This window comes from Sebastes umbrosus, chromosome 22 (genome assembly GCF_015220745.1).
Source record: "Sebastes umbrosus isolate fSebUmb1 chromosome 22, fSebUmb1.pri, whole genome shotgun sequence".
Taxonomy (NCBI): domain Eukaryota; kingdom Metazoa; phylum Chordata; class Actinopteri; order Perciformes; family Sebastidae; genus Sebastes; species Sebastes umbrosus.
This window is the reverse complement of record NC_051290.1, coordinates 11,519,725-11,533,049: the sequence shown is the minus strand read 5'-3', so window position 1 is coordinate 11,533,049 and position 13,325 is coordinate 11,519,725. Positions and strand designations below refer to the sequence as shown.

General features: G+C 37.7%; 1 protein-coding gene across 1 annotated transcript in view; it reads left to right on the top strand.

Moving 5' to 3' along the window:
• Positions 1-13,325, top strand: part of LOC119481336 — a 71,858-nt gene that overhangs the window by 31,010 nt on the left and 27,523 nt on the right. Inside the window, exons 13-14 of the mRNA XM_037758150.1 lie at positions 11,287-11,553; positions 12,974-13,246. Of these exons, the coding sequence (XP_037614078.1) occupies positions 11,287-11,553; positions 12,974-13,246 (540 nt within the window). The remainder of the gene's footprint in view (positions 1-11,286; positions 11,554-12,973; positions 13,247-13,325) is intronic.

Below are 13,325 nucleotides of genomic sequence, written 5' to 3'. Positions count from 1 at the left end.
ATATATAAAATTTACGTTTTTAAAATAAGTACCAGAAGTCTCAAAACAAGATCAAATTACTTAAATTAAGATTTGTGCTATTCTTGTTTTTAGATAACAAAACGTAACAAATATGATAATTAAGACAAGGCAAAGGACATTTACTTGAATTAACATCAAACAACCTTGTATAGTCAGTACCATGTAATCCAATCCATACTCAAAGCAAGTCATACTAGAAACTTAAATCCAAATATAAACAATCTCTCCAAGATTGTTAATATTTCAGGAAGGGTGATTAGCAAGTCACAGAAAACAACATTGCAATAGACTGTATTTGACAGTGGTGTACACAGGAAGGCTGAACTTATAGCTGCAAATTCCTCACAACCATTACACTCAGAGTTTCAGGTGCTTCCGTCTGGCCATCGATTTAGGGTCCCAAGGTCTGGCCGGAACATATATAAGAAGTCTTTTATTCCCTATGCCATATAAGCAGTGAACACGTCTGTCTATCTGTCTGTCTGTCTGTAGCTGTAGCTCACTTACTTAGAAATCGTTTCTGCAGCGGCAGTAAGAAATGCAACAACTGCTCGATTTGATGGGATCGATAACGAGTGATTTATATAAAATCCTGTAACTAAATAACATGCCTATTTCAGATGCAGCTGATCCCCAGGATGTCACCTATTCTTTTGTTGAACTTAAAAAGATTGGAAAGAAGCGTGAGTACTCCCAATACATGCAATAAATAGAAAATACTTTAGAGATGTTTTGGCCTGAAGTGAATTTTTTTTAATTTTATTAATTCATCTGATCATTTAACAGGGAAGCAGCATGAACCAGAGGAGAGCGTTGTTTACGCTGATGTGAGGACAGGAACTGCAGGTACATCAGTCACCTCGGGTAGCTACTACGTACAACCACTAGGTGTCACCAGAGTTTTAAACTGTCAAATCTTACACATACAGTATCTAGGGCCTTTTGCTCTTGTGTGTATTTCTAAGTTTGTGTTTTTCACATACAGTATGTGAGTGTTTGTGTGTCATTTGATTCTAATATATCCACATCTCTTTTGATATGTGTTGTGCATTTTTTGCCACCAAATTGTGCCTTCTTTATGGTTGCACAATAAGTTTTGTTTGTTTGTATTGCACAATAATATTGCACAAAATATGTCTGACGCTGCTGTACAGTCGTGAAAAAACACACAGGCATCCTAAATTTCCATCCAGCTGTACAGCACAGAATATGTCTGCTGAGCAAACAAATCCAGAGATCTGTCTTTTGTTTTAGACAATCTGATGTATGCCCAAGTCAACTGCCACAGTAAAGGGAAAGCCAAGAAAAACAAAAGTAAGTAAAGTCTGTGTTCACCTGCATTTGTTATTGCCCAACAGGTTGGCCTTGGACAATTTACAGTATGTAATGTGTTCAATACTTTTTTTCAATCATAGATGTTTATAATTGTTTTTTTAATTCACATTTCTTATTCAGCTTATTGTTAACGATGCATATTTATTTAATATTGTGTATGTATGCACGGCTTAGGAACAGTTTACATGCTTTAGTAAATTCTGTAAAACATTATCATCAATAATTATGACATATTATGTGTATACTGTTTTATTAATTAAACAGAACATTTCTTTATTCTTAGGAAAATCAACTCCTGAAGCAACTGATGAAACGCTTTATTCTGAAATCAAACCAGGACCAGCTCTTGGTAATAATGCTGCAATATGATGTTCGCACTTTAATGATTTATTCTCCAGATAATTAAATGGATCTGAGTCAGAATTACACGTCAGAAAGCATCCTTGCATCATGAATAACAACATGTCTTTGTTTTTTCTGGTTCTCTTCCAGGTCTGTAAAGAGAGCTGTATCGACAAATAGTAGAGAGCATTTCATGAAAGTCTTGTGTGCACCCCAGCTATCCAAATATTAGACATGCTCAGTATGTTGTACAGTTAAATGTGTTAGTACATTATATAAAATAATCACATCATGTGGATTTAATTACTCTCAGCACAAGCACAAGACTACTGAAGCATATTCTCATTTAGTATTTATGCTCTGCAGTATTATTAATAATGATATGCTTCATTTTGTTATTTCTTTTTAAGTTGTTGTAGGAATTTGAGCTTTAGTAATCAGCTGTGCAGCTTTAAAGTCGGCATCGTTTTCAGTGTTGGATGAGAAAGATCCAGAACATCAGTGTTTACTTTAATATATGTAATAATCTGCTATCAAACAACAGATATTACTTGTAAATGTTTTCCTCTATCTTTTTGAAAATGTATTGATATACTATATGTATTTTATTTTTATCTGAACAGATTGTATATTTTTTTTGTGTTTTTAAAATCTTTTTGAGCATTTTATGCATCAATAAACTTTTATTTCAGCAGTAAGATGTCAGTTGTGTTTTTAATTGTTTGTTTGACTGGACAGCCTAACTGGATAAGCACATTCCAAAGAATCCGTCTGACACTATAAGACTTGGCAAAAGCCTTGAGGTGAACCTGGTATTGACGTTCAGGGACTATTTCTTTGGTAAAAAACAAGATCCAATCACAACTGTTCACTGGAGACATTTGCTCTGGACATGCTATTGGATTCCTTTAACTAAAAATCAATTGAACTTCTATTGTATTGGGGTGAAGGCAGGAATCTCAGAGCCAAATGCATACAAACCTAGTGGTATCTCATCATGAAGACTTTTACATGTGATGCTGACACATGCATCATGGGGTGGATAATAGAGAGGGGATTCCAGGCATAGAGCACAGTGGGAATTTTCATTTCCCTACATTATTATAAAGAGGCAGAGTCCCTCCCCTTCGGGTGGACCCAATGGGACCTTATTTCAGAAACAATATGTACAGTAGTCAACGTTGAGAGACAAATATTTTTTTGATCCAGTTTGAATTGCGTCATGAATCACACATATGGTGTTGTCGAGAAGCAGGCTAAAATAACGCTCCAAACTTCTGCTATATTTTAGCAAGGAAAAACTGGCATTTTCAAAGGGGTCACTTGACCTCTGACCTCAAGAAATGTGAATGAAAACGGGTTCTATAGGTACCCACGAGTCTCCCCTTTACAGACATGCCCACTTTATGATAATCACATGCAGTTTTGAGCAAGTCATAGTCAAGTCATCACACTGACACACTGACAGCTGTTGTTGTCTGTTGGGCTGCAGTTTGCCATGTTATGATTTGAGCATATTTTTTATGCTAAATGCAGTACCTGTGAGGATTTCTGGACAATATTTGTCATTGTTTTGTGTTGTTAATTGATTTTCAATAATAAATATATAAAACTGGGAAAAAAAAGTTCAGAAACTTGTGTTTGGTGGATTATTTCTCTGTTGTTACAATGCTAATTGGCATTGTATTTTACATCGTTGGAAAGCTTGTTTATTTACCTTTATAATGATGTCCAACTTGTAAGGATCATGCATTTGTGGGATGAGCAGCACAGCTGATTATGTGGGGAGCGCCCAAGAAAAATTTGCCAAAATGCTCTGCCAATGGTAAACAGTGTATTCTCCTGTTGGAATTGACTCTTGTTTTGAGCTCCAGGTGCTGCCGATCAGGCACCTGATCGGCAGCACCTGTGTACATGGGGCCTGCTGGGTGCTGTGCCCTACTAAAGTGATCATTTGGTGTCTGCTACAGGCATCGACATGCCGCGTTTATCTAATCTGGATAAGGCCCGTGCGATAGGGCAAGTTGAAGCTGGTGTTCCGCAAAACCAAGTTGCAGCATTATTTGGAGTCAGCCCTGGTACCATCTCCAAGCTGAAGGCCAAGTTCCGTGAAACCGGTGATGTAAAAGACAGACCGCGAAGTGGGCGTCCCAGGAAGACAACACCCCAGGAAGCCCGGTTCATCACCCTGCACAGCACTGAGGAAACGTAGGCTGTCTTCTAGAGATTTGCAGGCAAGGTTTGCAGGACGTTATGGCATACAGATCTCTGATCAGCAATCAGGAACAGAATGCACACAGCCAATCTCAGAGCTCATGAGGCTACCAGGAAGCCTGCAATGATTGCCCCTCACCGTCAGGCCCGTTTGCGCTGGTGTCGACAACACAGACAATGGAACCTGAACATGTGGGGGAATGTCATGTTCAGCGGTGAGTCCAGGTTCTGTCTGCGAAAGTTGGATGGCAGGGTCAAAGTATGGAGACGACGCGGAGAACGTTATGCTGATTGTTGCACCGATGGAGTAACAGCTTTTGGTGGGGGCAGTGTCATGGTGTGGGGTGGCATCTCCCTCACTGGCAAAACAAGGCTTGTCATCATTGAAGGCCATCTCAATGCAGGGAGATATCGGGATGAGATTCTGCAGCCAGTGGCGATCTCATATCTCCACAATCTGGGATCTAACTTCATCCTCCAAGAAACAACGCTCACCCCCACAAAGCCAGGGTTATCACAGACTACCTCCACAATGTGGGAATAGAGAGAATGGAACAGCCTGCCAAGAGTCCAGACCTCCACCCAATTGAACACTTGTGGGATCAGCTTGGGCGTGCTGTACGTGTTAGAGTGACCAACACAACCACGCTGGCTGACCTGCAACGAATCCTGGTTGAGGAATGGAACGCCATCCCACAGCAACATGTGACCAGGTTGGTGACCAGCATGAGGAGGAGGTGCCAGGCTGTTGTGGCTGCGTATGGATCTTCCACCCGCTACTGAGGCTCCTGACGGTGTATTAAATGAATAAAGTGTAAAATAGCCAATATGTCTTGTTTGTTCCTTGTTACTGAAAGAGAGTTCAATCATCCAATCCACCGAACAACTCAAAACAAGAGTCAACACCAACAGGAGAATACACTGTTTACCATTGGCAGAGCATTTTGGAAAAATTTTCTTGGGCGCTACCCACATAATCAGCTGTACTGCTCCTCCCACTAATGCATGATCCTTACAAGTTGGACATCATGGTGAAGGTCAATAAACAGGCTTTCCAACGATGTAAAATACAATGTCAATTAGCATTGTAACAACAGAGAAATAATCCACCAATCACAAGTTTCAAAACTTTTTTTCCCCAGTTTATATACACATACAACACAAACCTCATCACAATATAGGAAGTATATGCCCACAACATGCACTAAATAACACACAAAATGTTAGGTATGTATATGATGTGATATGATTAAATTAAATGTTTCATGGATGTGCAATAAGTACATGTTAATGCCAATGTTTTAAAGTAGGTACCAGGCACAAACCTTTGCACAAAAGAAGGGCTAATATATCTTTGCAGTGGGCAGGAAGTGTAAACTGTCAAATTATGCTGCGGTTAAAGCCACTATAAGTGTCTCAGCATTGTGCAAGAGGGAAGTTGGACAAAACCTTTGCTCTCATATTTTATTCTATATATGAAATTTAACTTCTCTCTTTTTGTTGCATTACTGTTAATGCAAAGTAGAAGAATTTCTCAGCAGTGCAGAGAGTGTCGGTGCTGGATGGAGGATGGGGCACACTTTGCTCTGTGTGCTGGGCCTACTCTGTGAGTACATCACTGACTTTACAATTGTTTGATTTTCAAAGGCAGAATTGTGTTTTTTTTATCAACATGGTAGTTTTGTAGAGATTATCTTAGTTGCGGATATGGCTTGGTTCAGACTGGAGGGCCGTGTTAAGTACACCACTGGACTAGTAATTTGCACAATGCATGTATAGCATATGGTCCAAGGTATTGTTACGTATATAGCTTTTGAATCTAATTTATTGATATTTATTGTATTTTATATATTTAATTTTAAAGAGTTTTTTTTAATTTGTGCCAACTTACAGAATATCATCACAGAAATGCATGATACTGATGATTGATAAGCAACAGTTAATATTAATAATAATAATTACTGATTATAATTGCCACTGATACTAATCCAGCTGGATTTTAAATGCCTTTGTTTTTGTCTAATGAAGTTTTAATCTTTATTTTAGTGCTGAATACACCCCTCTACGGACAAGATAAAGGTGACAATTTTTTAAATACAAGTTTTTTATAGATAATATTATAGTATATATATATATATATATATATATATATTTATATTTTCCCACTCAATATTTATCGCCTATTTATCACATGCTGTATCACTCTTTGTCACAACCCCTTTTTGTCTTTTGTCCACGTATGTGTCATTTTACTGTATGTATCAATACTAATTATTAAATGTCTAGATTAGTGCCCAAGAGTGTGAAAGAAATTGTATTTTCCTCACACATTTTTCCAGTAATTACCTTTTTTATTTACTCTTTTTGAAATTGTGCAGTTTATTTATGTAGGGAAACCTGATGCTGTGCTGACCTTGATATCAAACTGTCCGTAGAGTCTGTTACCTGTTTTTTACGCATTCATTTGATCATCTTAACGGATCAGACTGATGAGCAAGAGGAGGGTGCTGAGGACTCTGGTGAGGAGACGAGACCAATGGGTCATACAGTCAGTTACAACAGTCTGCACAAAGATTTCAATAACAATGAGTTATGTAATCAATAATTACACTGAGGGCAGTTGAGTGTCGGCATGCTGTTCAAATGATCTCACTCAATTTGAATAGTGACATGGTGCGCTGGCTGCCTCAGTGTGGTTTTGGTGTCGAGAGTGTCTTAGAAGATTATTGGGATACAAAAATCCTCCAGAACAGTTTCAATGCTCCATTGCATTGATTCTCTATTGGAGTGAAATGTGGTTACTTTTACATAATTTTCTTACTCATTCAGTGAGCCCATGTGCCCTGTTTGGAAGCATTTGAATTGTTTCCGAGTTATTGTGACTACCACCAAGTTTAGCTTCAATAATGTTACTTATTTATTAGCCATGTTGGTATGAATATAAATATAAATTAAATCTTATTTTTAGGTTTAGAAACTTAAAACTTACGCTGTATTTTTTGGCGGTTTCTCTCACAGAAAGCATGTGGTATGAAGCTTATTACACATTATAATCTGGAGTGGTGTGCTTTAAATGACCGACTATCTCACATATATATCATGAGAAGGAAAATTAAAAAAAAAGAAGATTATAGCTGCTGCGCAGCTGTGGTTTGGGGCCGGGCATTTTGAGGTAGAAGATGAAAAAAGAAAGAGGAAGACAAAAGAGAAGTACAGGACGGTCCATCATCATTAAACCTTTAAAGGGGAAATATCATGCTTATTTTGAGGTTCATACTTTTATTTTGGGTTTCTACTAGAACATATTTACATGCTTTAATGTTAAAAAAACACATTATTTTTGTCATACTGTCTGTCTGAATATACCTGTATTCACGCTCTGTCTGAAACGCTCTGTTTTAGCGCATTTCAACGGAATGGCAACAGAATTGCGTTGCTAGGAAACAGCTTGGGTCCATGTTTACTTCCTGTCAGCTGATGTCATTCACATACACTGCAACAGGAAATAACCTGAGACACATTTAGTATGTTTACATTTAAAACTGTGAAATGGTCTAAATATTGTAGATTTGTGACATCACAAATGGACAGAAATCCTAACGGCTCGTTTCAAACGCACAGTTTCTGAATACGGGCTGTGTGTATTTCTCCGTGGATTGAGTGTTTTGATACTTTCACAGTATTTATATATCACTTAAACCTGCTTTATAATATAAAAGACATGAAAATCTCACTTTTGAGGTCACAATATGGGACCTTTAAGGCTTTAGCATGTTCGTTCTGCCTCGATCTGATCTCAAACTCACAACCTCAGACACCAAGGGCAAGTCACTATCTTTGTGAGTTTACTGCCTGGGGGAACCTATGACTGCACACTATGACTTCACACTGTGACTTAGGCAATTGCCAGGGTTGCCTGTAAAGGCAGATTTAAAACTAGTGTAAAAAATTCAGTTTTTGAAACAAAGACATGAAGATTAATTGCTCCATAAGTGACAAATGATGTTTAAAAATGCTTGATTTTCATTGACTGCAGTGGTTTACAGGAGGATAGAAATCAAAATACTGTCAAAAATAGTTTTTGAGATGAAATTCTGAAATTTACCACCCTACATCTACCATGACCTCAAAACTTTGTCATTTATTTTCATGAACATTGGAGTTTTATTTAGCGAGAATTTACCTTAGTTGTGTACAATACTGTTTACACTAAAATGTGTTGATGCAGTGTGGGCTCAATTTTTGATAATGTAAAAATCTGGCTGGATGGTTTGTGGAGGACTGACTGAAGATGCAGTGTAGCAAATTTGTTATGAATTGCGCAAAAATGTGGGATTGGTTTAATAAGTTTTACAGTTTTTGAGTTTAACAAAGTGATGGACTTCACAATTCCTGCCAGTTTGAAGCATATAAACATTTCTGCACACTTGGATCTACATTTTGGTGGAAATTGCATACTGTAGCTGCCCGGCCCCTAAAAAGAAGGGCAGAGTTGAGCTGTTCACATAAAGAGGTTCATATAAATTATAGGTTTGCTTTCACAACAAACCATCTGATAAATGTTTCTTTATGAAAGTTGAATACAGGACTAAACACTGTAAAATTTAACCCATCCTCTGTGTCCTGCAAAAACAATCTAAGATGTCTCAAACGTTCACTTAATGGCTTTCCCGAGCTTTCAGTTGCAGTTCACTGTCTATATTTAGCTAAAAAAATGTTTTATCTTACAATAAATACTACATAAAGTAAGCAAGTTCTGAACAAGTGAATATTTTTTCTGCATTCACCCAACCAATCACTAAACAGACAGAAGTCTTCAAGTTCAACAGATTTTGTCACAAGGTTACAGAGGCCTGTACTATGAAGCAGAATTTGTTAATTTCACACTGCCATGGGTTAGTTAAGCCAGGTAATGAGAAGATACCCTGGGTATGTTGAACTCGCTTCATAGTACAGGCCTCAGGTGGCCCAGAGAGCTGCACTGACACTTAAGAAAATGCTGCAAATACTTGAAACTTAAGCAAATTAAGAAACGTAATAACCAATTTGACAAGTTTTACTCAACATAGTTTCCTGGGGAAACAGAAGACCAATGAATATCTTAACTATTTATCAACAATATTGGAAAGCAAGCAAATTTTAGAATTCACATTCTGATTGTGTGATTTAATTATTGGATATATTGGATACACCTAGCATCAGCCTTTTACTGACTACTGGTGTCTCCCCTAGAATTTTTTTTGTATTTAAACTTATGTTGCTGTGTACGACTTTTCTCTATTTTCTTGTGTTTTCTGTATTTGCAAAAAAATCGGTTAATTCAAATAATAATAATAATGTGAAACAAACGTGTTTCCATTGTGTTATGTAAACATGTAAATACATTTTTGATGCTATGTCCATTACAGTAATTTCCTTGTTTTACTGTCTTTCTAAACCAAACAGAAGGAAGACGTCAGGTCACACTGACAGCAGACGAGACTACCATACCAGAGGGAGGCCATGTGAAACTGACCTGCTCTTTGAAGAACCCTACTGGCTGGAAATATGAATGGTTCAGACGTCCTTCTGAAAAATCGTCTCTTCAGACTGAAAATGTTAATGAACCAGAGCGAGTCATCTCACGTGGAGGCAGTTACACCTGCAGAGTATGGAGAAGGAAAAAAGATGTCTTCACACCTGAAAGTAATGCAGTCATCATTCATGAAATTGGTGAGTTTATTAATTTCCTGCTGAATAAAACAACCAACATTTTTTATGTTCTTAAACAATGCTTAAGGCGTGGAAGAAAGCAATTGTTATTTAGAAGAAAAAGAAGAATGAATAAATTATGTTAATGTAGAAAAGTTCCTTCATCATGGCAAGAATGGGCCATCTATTTGGACTTCTTCAATTTATACAGACACAATAGAGGGATTGGGGGCTTCCTTAAGTCTGTTCAGTTTTATTTCTAAATATCTGGAATCAGTTAAAACATCACCTGACATTAAACACCATTCTGCAGATTTTTTTTACAGTAGTTGAAATAGTTTTGTGTTGTTTTATTCTAGATTTTAAATAGGTTGGATGGCTCCTATTTTGGATTGTTTAAATATATTTGAAGTTGAGTGAAGTTCGAGTCTATGATGTCAAATCAACATCTCCCTGCTAAAAATATCTTTTTGTCATATTTGACAGTAGCACATGCATGACACAGTTAATCTGTGAACAAATCAGCTTCCTTTGCCTCCTTTTAGTGCTCATTATGGCATTTCCAAGATTCCACTGCGCCTGAGTGAAAACAACCAATCAGAGCCGAGGATTCATCTAATGCAGCTCACAAACTGCGACCAAACTGCAATTAGGCAGCGTTGATCAAATAAGAATTAAGATTATGTTACTATAATGCCTATTTCTTGCCTCAAATATTTTCAGAAATATATTTTAGTCTACTGTTTAGCTGTAATATAAGAAAGTTTGCTCCGACCGTTGGGCGGTGCTTGGATTTAGCTTGACTGTTTTAAACATGGTGGCCGGGTCACAAACTTTCTCATTTTACAGTTAAACAGTACACTAAAATATGTTTCTGAAAACATTTTAGGAGAGAAATAGGCATTATAGTAACAGAATATTGATTCATATTTGATCAGCGCTGCCTAGTTTGACCGTTTGATGATGTTTTGACTTTGCGAGCAGTGATTGACAGCTGTGTTAGACAAATCCTCGGCTCTGATTGGTTGTTTGGCCTTAAGACGCAGTGAAATGCCATAAGGAGTCCTAAAAGGGAACCTGATTTTTTTTCAGGTTATCTGTCTCATGTACAGGATATAGTTGCAGCAAATATGACAACAAGTCATACTTGCTTTAATATCAAATCACAACATGTTTTTATTTTATCAAGATTTTAAGTTGCACAAACGATCGGATCTCAATGCGTCCTCAATGCGTCTTGAGTGCGTTTACACCTGTACTTAGAGCTGTTCACTTGTGATCCGATCACTGAGGACACATGTTAATACCAGGTCTGAACAGGGCTTTACTTAATGTTCTTCCATATTGTTGGGGTCAAACTATCTAGTCTCTGTACTAAATGCATCCTGTGGAAGGCTACTAGTATTTTTGGAGACTGTTATGAGCCTCTGTAAACTCTTTTATCCCTTGAGCAGCTGCTAGTACTGTTATAAAATTGCTTGGTACTTAACTGGCCTTTGAGCAGTTTCTTTTACACAATTTGCATCATTATAATTGTTGTGTTATAGCTGTTGAGTTTATTTTGCTGCAGAATAGAACAGCATGCATTCACATCATTTGCAGCAGAAATAAACAAGGATTGTAGAACACTGTTTAATTTTTAATCCTGTTTGTATCTTAACTGGGTATTTTTCTTGTGAACAGTTCCCAACAGGCCCACTGTGACCCTTCAACCCAACTGGCCTCTGATATACAGAAGTGAGAAGATCACTCTCCGATGTGAGATCCAGGGAGGTGGAGGCACTGGCTGGACGTATGAATGGAAAACATCCAGCCCAAACACTCCTACAACACACGAGGAATACATTATTAGCAGTGCTACTGAGTCCCAGAGTGGAGAATACAGTTGCATGGGTAGAAGGGGCTATTCCTTAACACAGTGGAGTGATGCCAAGACATTGACAGTAATAGGTAAGTCTTTTATTCATACGTAACACTACTATATTATTGAACAAAGAATGTGTCACTCACATGCTCTGTTTATAATGACTTTGTTATTGTTCAGAATGTGAGTATAAGTATTTAGTCTGTTATGAAATAAAAACATTTGAGTTGAGTGTCTCGCATTAGTTAGACCATATTTAATCCATCATGAAAATATTATCCAAATAAGGCAACAGAAAACACTTCTTTCCTCAACAATTATGTAGCTCTCTTCAGGTCACGCACTAACAAATTCAGTTTTTTACTGAAAAGGAGCCAGTAATTAGAGTACTGCAGCTTCTGAAATATAATAATTCACAGGGAAATGTACTGGACTGAATATCAAGAATATAAAGTAACTTATAGGGTGGAACGATGGTACAGTTTAGCAGGTTAGGTTAATCATTGGTAAGGTTAGTTTACATTAATCGCCTAATTGTCTAGTTTCTCCTCGCGGCACACAGCTCCTCAAAGTCCTCCATTTTCTCTGCCCATCCGCATCCATGTAGTTAGAAAAATGTGGATGTGTGCGGACAGGCGAAAACCCCTGCAAAGGGCCGTGTCTGATGGTGTGACGTCACTTTGGCCGTGCGGACACTTGCGACTCTGCGGCAAGCATAAATCAAGCTTTAGTGTGAATGTTATGTGTTATTTGTTAGCCCTGTGATAGACTAACAACCTGACCCGGGTGTACCCTTGCTCTCGCCTAATGTGAGCTGGGATAGGCTCCAGCTTTCTGTGAGTCTGCAAAGGATAGGTGGGTACAGATTATGAATTAATAGATAGTATGCATTATACAGTTGTCTTCCAAAAAAGGAAAAAACAGTGAAAGTGTTCAATTTGGCTCTTCATCACAATAATGACCAATCAAATGCACCGATAAAATTAGATTCACCACTTTTTTGAATCTTTCCAAACATCTCCTGTAATTCGGCAAACACATAATCCACCAAAGAGCACGAGTTAAGTATTATTTTACCGAGTGTCTCAGTAACGTGAATGGACGCAGAGGAAAAGCAGTCCGGTGAGAGTGACTCTATTTTAATGAATATCTTTTTACATTTAAACATTTTTAAATAATAAAAAATAAATAAATGAAGTTCCATGTTCTGTCATCTATTATTCCATTACTTTCCCTGATGTTTTAGATTTTTAACGTGGTGTCTCAGTATCTTTATCGAGCTATTTAGGCAGGGTATCGTATCAAAGTCCGAATTGTGGTATCGTGATAACACTAGGTTGCAGTGATTAAAAGAGTATTTTCTGTGGCCATGTGACAGTTAGTTTTATGACAACCTCCAAGAATGGGTGAAATTCATTATGTTTTCATTTCCATCAAGGTATTTTGATCTGGTTCATTCACAGGAACACTAATGACCTTTTTATGTCTATGTTGTAAACTGAACAGCATATAAACCAAAGGCTGTACTGAGGTCTGACAGCAGAGACATTCCTGTAGGGGGCAGTGTGACCCTGACCTGCTCTGTGGACCCGCCACCACCATCATCATCATCTGGTTGGAAATACTTCTGGTACAGAGGAGAGACATCCTCTGAAACCATGACCACACAAGTTGATCAATTCAGAGTCTCACAGGGAGGACTCTACTGGTGCAGAGGAGGGAGAGGAGGGCCAGTTTACTACACAGACTACAGTGATTCAATCCATATCACCAAAAATAGTGAGTTTAGCATTCGTCTCTGAAACTGAATTAAAAAACTGTTTTGTATTCATAATAATTGATGGATAAAAGGTTAAAG